Source organism: Sinocyclocheilus rhinocerous, unplaced genomic scaffold (genome assembly GCF_001515625.1).
Source record: "Sinocyclocheilus rhinocerous isolate Xijiao unplaced genomic scaffold, SAMN03320098_v1.1 scaffold3621, whole genome shotgun sequence".
NCBI classification, from domain to species: domain Eukaryota; kingdom Metazoa; phylum Chordata; class Actinopteri; order Cypriniformes; family Cyprinidae; genus Sinocyclocheilus; species Sinocyclocheilus rhinocerous.
The window spans coordinates 155869-164236 of NW_015654992.1; the positions used below are offsets into that span (position 1 = coordinate 155869).

Here is an 8368-nt window from a genome sequence, read left to right on the forward strand (position 1 = left end):
TACTTATTTGCTTAAATGGTTCTTAGTAGGTCAATAAACAACAATTTCGTGCACCTCTAAAGAATAACACTCAACGACACCTTTACAACACCGTGTATTTGTCACAAAACAGTGCAGTCAGTAATAGTTTAAAGAATTACTTTTATAAGTTACTCTACTTAATACATGTAGGACTAACAGTTAGACTTGGCCTGTATTGAATACATGAATATTTAAATTGCTAAAAATGTAATTGTGATATTTAATTATATTTACAATGCATATTGTTTTTAGTGCACTATTTAGATATAGCCTCAAATGCAAACACTGCTTCTACAAATCGTTTATCTGAGTTTTTGGTTTTAGTTATCAGTCATTAATAAAAATAACTAAAAATACTGAACTAAGTTGATCTCTACAGACATGATCCCTTTACATGCCCACCCTGGTGATTCTGACTCACGATACTTTGACTGAAACATTTTGGACGTGTTTTTGTGCCAGTTCTCCGTAGCGTGGGTGGAGAGAAGTGGATCTCCGGTCTCCTCCAGGCATGAGATCTGAATCACACTTCCCAAACCCACTTAAAACGCACCCACACTCATTGAGGATATTGCACTGTAAAATTATGCATTTTTATGTTATTTTTCAGTAGCTGAGGCTGTTGAAATGGACAGGAGGTTGGCAAGAGTTTCTTTTCTTTCCTGCCGTTTTTAACACTCATGCACAGATTTATGCAGTTTCCCTTAAAATAAATAAATTATAATTTACCATGGTAACCAGTTTTTCAGCAAACATCATAGTTACTATGGCTTATTGATTATTCTGGAAACATCTTACATTGCTTTCATGACATGCCATACATTCTTTTTTATGCGTTGTTATAGCAGTAAACAATAAAAGGAGCAACAAAGATATTTTGGAAACTATGATTACCATGGTACATTTTTATAAGGTTTACAAAGATAAAGCACCAGACAAAAAAGGGGGATTCTGAGCATGCACACAAGCTCAGAGAACTTTCCAAATTAAAATGAACAAACTTATGAATAAATGAAAAACAAGGAAATGACACAAATGTGGGACCTGACTGCAAGTTTATTTTTATATTACACTTTTAAAAACATGTATAAAATTGGTCCGGCTTCAGAAACAAGGCACACAATGTCTTGATTCATGATCTCAGTGTTTGTATCAAGCATTCCCTATATAAAAACATCCAAATTACTGAGGTTGAAATTCAGAGCAGCGAGACAACCATGCAAATAAACTTGTGTGATGCAGACTGGATGCTTTAATAGTAGGTCTCCCTCTCCACCCAACCTATGACAAAAATATAAAATTCTAATTAGCTCAGCAGGACGTTTGCATGCATGTAAACTCTGATCGGTATAGTCTTAAAAATCCATCAATTTGGTGGAAAAACAACAACAACAAAAAAACTAGTGAGCTGTTTATATAGGCAACATTTAAAGTCAAACACTGGCTTCTATCATGTGTTCTTCATTGAGAAGCAATCCCAGAATGCAGTACAATGTGGGGAAAAATCTATCCAAGATTATCCAGGTACACTTGAAAGAAATCTTAAAATTATAAAAAAAAATACTTATTCAAAATTTAAAAATACTACTAGATCATGGTTCGTTCTAAATATAATTTACTATTTTAGTCAATATTTATGTTTGTATTTTTGTATCATATTATTACCTATGTAGACAAGTCAGCTCACTAGGTTTTGGAACACAAGATTTACCACATTACACAAACAAAAACGATCTTCATTGTTATGAGGGATGGTGCAATTAAATATTCTCTTACCTCCTGGGCTGCGTCGGATGATAAGTTTTCGGATTTCATCATAAATAAAGATGAGGAGTGAGTAGGGGAAGGCGCAGAACCACCAGCTTGGTCTGGGAAAGAAATTGTACCAAAATTAATCACATCTGTTCTAGACAGCTGTTTGATATTTATTACATTAGCAAATTCTCCCAGTAAACTCTCCTAACAAACATATTTCTCCTAAAAATTCATGAAATATTGAGCATCAGTCATGCTCAACTTTTTCTTTAAATAAATTAAACAGTAAAGCCACTATGGCAATGTTTTTACATATTGTGTTTGCATAATGCATTGTATAAACTCATGTGATGCAATGGAAATATAACCTCTTACGTTTAAAAAAAAAAGATAAACAAATTATACACATTACAAACAATTTATACTGAAATATGTTCAGCTTTTTTCTTAAAATGACGGCAAAACAGTTAAAAGGGCAAGACTTACTTCAGTGGGTACATTCTGAGGGCAACATCCATGCCTGGGCAGTAAGACAGGAAAGCTGCAAGAGCTGTTTCTTCAAACAGTCCAAAGATGAGAATCTTATTCCTGTAAACAACAGAAAACACATAAGACTTGTTATCACTGATTGGATTGATTCAAATTAGGTCAAATTATTGACCATTTACTTACTTCATTCCCTGCTGGAAGACAGAGTTTCTTCTGGTCTTGCAGATGATCAGATCGGCCCACTGCACAATTACAATACTGGCGAAGAAGGCTGTGTGGCATGTGAACTCCACAATCTTCCTCTGCTCATATGTCTGTGATGACCAAGAACACGACATTCAGATAAGGTGGTGGGAAAAAAAAAGGAACAATTATATGCCCACTGGATGAAAACACTCACCCATTGCTGGCCATAACTGTCTTCCAGGTCGTTGACATATCTGTCATCCCAAAACACTCGAATGCCCAGCAATGACGAAGGCAGGAAACCATTTTCAGCCAAGATGACAAAATACGTGAAGAACCCGGCCAGAGCTTGAATCATACCTGTGAAGCAATGAGATTCAATCACCCAACTCCACTTTACGCAACTGGTGGCAGAGAAGTCGTGCAGAAGAAAGCCTGCAGAAGTTTATGCTGTGTAGTATCTGAGACTCTTACCGATCTGACCGTAGGCTATGCTAATGAGTCTCTCGTTCACAAGTTTGTCTGTTTTGGGGTTTCTGGGTTGACGCTTCATGATGTCACTCTCTGCAGCTTCATAGGCCAATGAAATGGCAGGAACCTTGAGGATAAGAGGACAATAACGTTCATGCAAGAACATGATAGGATGACCAATTAAGTGGTAAATTACTAGTCAAGTGCAGTGGCTTACCATGTCAGTACCCAGGTCAATGCAAAGAATGGTGACGGTACCCAAAGGAAGAGGGATGTTGGCAATGATGAAGAGGAGGAAGGGGGTGATCTCAGGGATGTTACTGGTCAGGGTGTAGGCAATGGACTTCTTCAAGTTGTCAAAAATCAGACGGCCTAAAGTGGAAGACAAGCTTGAGGAGCAGGTCTCAAAGTAACCTTCAGAATTCTTCAGTCAATGAAGTTGCCAATAACATGTCTTACCTTCTTCTACTCCAGTGACAATTGAGGCAAAGTTGTCATCCAGAAGGATCATGTCAGCAGCCTGTTTGGATACATCAGATCCAGCAATACCCATAGCCACACCAATGTCAGCCTTCTTCAGAGCAGGAGAATCATTGACACCATCACCGGTTACAGCTACAATGGCACCCTGTGTACAAACACAAATGGATCTTACATCATGTTGTGGCACGCCTACATTCTTGTCCTAACCAGCTACGATTGCAACAACACGTTTTGTCAATATTTTGGTGTCTACTATAACTTTGTATGTTCCATTTCAGTGTGGACAGAAGTTACTTCTTGCATTGCACCAACCAGGTAAAGTACTTACCTCTTATCTTATCAAAATGACCTGGTGAAGTTTTGATTGATCTGAGATTGTAAAGACTACTAACCTGTCTTTGGCAGCCTTCAACGATAATCAGCTTCTGCTGAGGAGACGTTCTGGCAAACACAATTTCTGTGTGGTGTTTCAAGACATCATCTAATTGCTCTGGGGTTAGATCCTTCAGGTCACCACCATGGATCACACAAGCCTTGGCATCCCTTCAAAGAACATTAAATAAATAACTGGATGCAATAAATATCCAGCCAGAAACATCCAAACTGATGAGGAGGAATCCGCTACCTTGGGTTGACCTCATTAATAGGAATGTTCAAGCGAGCAGCAATATCTTCAACCGTCTCGTTGCCTTCAGAGATGATACCCACTCCCTTGGCAATGGCCTTGGCTGTAATTGGATGATCACCAGTAACCATAATAACCTAGAAGAGAGATTTTGAATTAGCATTTAATATGTTTTTGCTTGTTTCTTAAAAACGACTAGCAGTTATTTGTATGACTACGAAGTACCTTGATTCCAGCGCTCCTACATTTGCCCACAGCATCTGGTACAGCAGCACGAGGAGGATCAATCATGGACATAAGGCCAATGAAGCACAAGTTCTCTGTGGGGAAGTTCACCTCTTCTGTATCGAACTGAAAGTCCTCAGGAAACTGTTCATCAGGAAGGTTGAAGTGGCAGAAGCCTGTGGAAAAACAACATGTTGATGGAAAGTGCAGAATGGAAACATAGTTTAGAAATACAATTTAAAATGCAAAATTACCCAGCACTCTTTCTCCAAGGCCACCAAGTTCCAAGTAGGCATTTTGGAAGGCGTCCTTCATCTCATCATCAAGCGGCTGCTCTTTTCCTTGGATTAAAATAGAGCTGCACCTGTCCAGGATCCTCTCAGGAGCACCTTTCATTACTAGCAGGTGTGTGGTTTCAGTTTTATTGCTATTGGGGTTCTTATGGATGGAGAGCTAAAAAGGTCCATAAACAGAATATGTTTGAACATCTGAATTTTATCCAAAGACTTGGCCAAAGTAGGAGGTGGTTTTACCTGGTATTTGTTAGTGGAGTTGAATGGGATCTCTGAGATCTTGGTGTATTTTTCTCTCATCTCTTTAACCGACCCACAGCAGAGCTCTATACACTTCAGCAGGGCAGATTCGGAGGCGTCACCAGCCACGTCTCTCTGTAAGAAGAAACAGAAAATGCATAAGAACAAAAACAGGATTAAGAAACACGGCTGCATTTTAAAACAGCTTAGATGTTCTATGAAATGCAAGGCAATTTGAGGTAACGGTCCAACAAAATTACTCCCATTACAAAACAAGTCAGAGTGGGCAAAAATTGAAAGGTGTTTACAGGAAAACACTGTGTTCCAGTCAGAGGCTCTAGAGAGCTCAAGGGGCTCGAAGAATCCCCAGAGGCAAACAGCCAAACTAAACACAAGCAGACAAACATGCCTAGCATGTAGTAAACAACCTTCAGATGGCATCAGTAACATGCAAAGACTACCTTGTAAGACTATGCAAGGGCTTGTGAATCTTTTCACATACTTTCACAAAGCATCAACCCACACCTTAAGAATTGGGAAGTTTTCTTGCTCTGCAAGGAAGACGGCACGGTTGCAGAGACCGGCAACACGTGCGAGGGCGGCCCAAGTAGCAGAGCTCCTGTCGAATGAGGTTCCACTCTGATTCTCTGTGGTGTCTGCTTCATGAATCTGGTTGTCAAACCACATGTGAGCAACGGTCATTCGGTTCTGGGTCAAAGTTCCGGTCTTGTCAGAGCAGATTGTGGAGGTTGAGCCAAGAGTCTCCACAGCTTCAAGATTCTTCACCAGGCAGTTTTTCTTTGCCATACGTTTGGCAGTCAGAGTCAAACACACCTGGAAAGTACAAGAAAGAGGTCTATCTATATTTGAGATTACAATTAATCCAAATTGTAGCAATTATTCTGACACTTACAGTAACAGTAGCCAGGAGACCCTCTGGCACATTAGCGACAATGATACCAATAAGGAAGATGACAGCTTCCAACCAAGAGTAACCAAGGATCAGGGAGAGAATGAAGAAAGACACACCCAGGAAGACAGCCACACCAGTGATGATGTGGATAAAGTGCTCAATCTCAATAGAGATGGGAGTTCGACCAACTTCAAGACCAGAAGCAAGAGTGGCGATACGACCCATGACAGTACGGTCACCAGTGTTGATGACGATACCTCTGGCAGTGCCTGTAAGCAAAACAAATAGCAATGAAAACATCAACTTTAATGGACACAAATTTGACTTCCACAAGAATTTGTTTTTGTACCTTCAACACAGTTGGTAGAGAAGAATGCAATGTTCCTGGTTTCCAGTGGGTTTTCATTGGAGAAATCAGGACTGCGAGTCTGGGGCTCAGATTCTCCAGTGAGGGAGGAGTTGTCCACCTGGAAAGGACAAGATATGTTGTGAATCCTTGTAGACAAGGAATGTGCCATTGGAGAATACTTTTCACCATGATTTATGGAAATGGCATTTTACCTTGCATCCATGAGCAGAAATGATACGCAGATCAGCGGGAATTCTGTCACCACCTTTGACTTCCACAAGATCTCCAACCACAACTTCTTCAGCATTGATATTCTTCTTCTCACCATCACGGATAACCAAGGCTTGCTATGTGACAAAGTGGAAATTCAATTAACATCACAAAGGAAAATAAAGACCCTGATATATATATATATATAGAGAGAGAGAGAGAGAGAGAGTCATCAGTACCTGAGGGACAAGGTTCTTGAAAGAGTCCATGATCTTGGAGCTCTTGGCCTCTTGATAGTACGAGAAACATCCAGTGATCATCACGACAGCAGAGAGTACAATACCCAGATACAACTGCACAGGACAATGGAGGAGAGGTTAGGGATACTGCTAAAACCACGTGATCTTAAAAGACAAACCTTTAAGAAACACAAACAGGGATTTCTCCTTACGTTATCATTGGCAGGTTCCTCCTCGTAGACTGCCTGGATGCCGTAGGCAAGAAAACATAGAATGGCTCCAATCCACAGGAGAGTTGAGAATCCTCCAAAGAGCTGCTTGCAGAACTTGACCCATTCTGGGGTTGTTGGAGGTGGAGTCAAAGCATTGAGTCCATCACGTGCCAAGATCTCCTTAGCACGATCGTTTGTCAATCCCTGGGGAAAGTGATGGGTTAGATAATGAAGATCCAAACTGAGAGCTTTATGCCATTACACTTCCAAAACAGAGTCTCAATTGTCTTTAATTTCAAATTCAATGCAGAAACAGACTTACCCTATTTAAATCAGTGCTGTATTTCCGGGTGAGGTCATCCAGGGACAGTTTGTGATCATCCTACAATAGCACAAAAAAGAACATCAAAGAACATCTCATCAAATACCACTGGAATTGTTGTGTGATTTGTTTTGCCAAAAGGTGTTTTAAAGAACTAAACTGACTTACCAAGTCCACCTCTTTTTTGAGTTCATCCATATCTTTATCCTTCTCTTTCTTGCCCTTGAGCTTTGACTTCTTGCCCCCCTGCTCCGAGGTGGCTGCCAGCTCATATTGCTCTCGACCTTCCTGTGGTGGAGCAAGCAAAGAACAACCATTACATCTTTTTTGCACTTTTTTTCTAAAAATGCAAACTGAGAGCTCACAACAATAATTTACAACATGAATTCAGAAATTGCAACACTGTAATTTTTAACTGGTTACATTTATTGTTGGGTCAGGGTGTTGGTTTAAAAAGACTTGTAAATGCACAAGAAAGTGGTATTAACCCAATTTATGAGTGCAATAGTTGCATATAAAAGTGTAAAATATTAGCAAGAATGAACAGAGTGCAGACTGCATGATCCTAATGAAAAGTAATTAACCAAGTAACCTCTACTACTGTTAAGCAACAGTTCTTATCACAACTAAATTCTGTGAATACAATAGGTGACTCATTGCCTCACAAGCATGGGAGCTGTTAAATGAATCACTTATGTACAGAGCATTTGATTGTTTGCATTTGAACCAATTTGGTCGTCATTTTAAGTCAGCTAAGCAATCAACAGGCTCTTTGTTTGATAAACGAAGGGTCAATTGATCAAATCTTCAATTGTAATTTTTACAATTTACTGAAAAGAGAAAAGCACCATAGCACAACACATGAGCATAAAAAGTTAAAGCCTACATATTTTCAGAAAATTTCTAACACTATTTCTAACACTTTTCTAACAGAATTTCTAAAGCTCTTGTTTCTCGTGACATCATCGACAGTCAGTCATAAAATGACATTATATTATTTTGATCTGCCATTTGTTGCTACAGAAAACAACTGTTTAAAAAAAGTTAAAGGGGTCATATGATGCTACTAAAAAGAACATTATTTTGTGTATTTGGTGTAATGAATGTGTTTATGCAGTTTAAGGTTCAACACACATTATTTTCCACATACTGTACATTATTGTTTCTCCTCTATGCCCCGCCTTTCTGAAACGCGTCGATTTTAACAAAGCAAATCGGTCTGAAAAGCGAGGTGTGCTCTGATTGGCCAGCTATCCAGTGCATTGTGATTGGCTGAATACCTCAAGCGTGTGACAAATGTTACGCCCCTACCATACTGTGATGCCGTGTCCGGCC

General features: G+C 39.5%; 1 protein-coding gene across 1 annotated transcript in view; it reads right to left on the reverse strand.

Moving 5' to 3' along the window:
* Positions 1–1059: 1059 nt before the first annotated feature.
* Positions 1060–8368, reverse strand: part of LOC107717912 (sodium/potassium-transporting ATPase subunit alpha-1-like) — a 12246-nt gene continuing 4937 nt past the window's right edge. Inside the window, exons 2-22 of the mRNA XM_016524818.1 lie at positions 7202–7321; positions 7034–7093; positions 6712–6915; positions 6500–6613; positions 6263–6397; positions 6051–6168; positions 5702–5970; positions 5314–5622; positions 4789–4923; positions 4510–4708; positions 4256–4431; positions 4031–4167; positions 3798–3948; positions 3382–3550; positions 3140–3294; positions 2926–3049; positions 2666–2811; positions 2449–2579; positions 2263–2364; positions 1798–1889; positions 1060–1302 (exon numbers count right to left, since the gene is read on the reverse strand). Of these exons, the coding sequence (XP_016380304.1) occupies positions 1274–1302; positions 1798–1889; positions 2263–2364; positions 2449–2579; positions 2666–2811; positions 2926–3049; positions 3140–3294; positions 3382–3550; positions 3798–3948; positions 4031–4167; positions 4256–4431; positions 4510–4708; positions 4789–4923; positions 5314–5622; positions 5702–5970; positions 6051–6168; positions 6263–6397; positions 6500–6613; positions 6712–6915; positions 7034–7093; positions 7202–7321 (3075 nt within the window). The 3' untranslated portion in view covers positions 1060–1273. The remainder of the gene's footprint in view (positions 1303–1797; positions 1890–2262; positions 2365–2448; positions 2580–2665; positions 2812–2925; positions 3050–3139; positions 3295–3381; positions 3551–3797; positions 3949–4030; positions 4168–4255; positions 4432–4509; positions 4709–4788; positions 4924–5313; positions 5623–5701; positions 5971–6050; positions 6169–6262; positions 6398–6499; positions 6614–6711; positions 6916–7033; positions 7094–7201; positions 7322–8368) is intronic.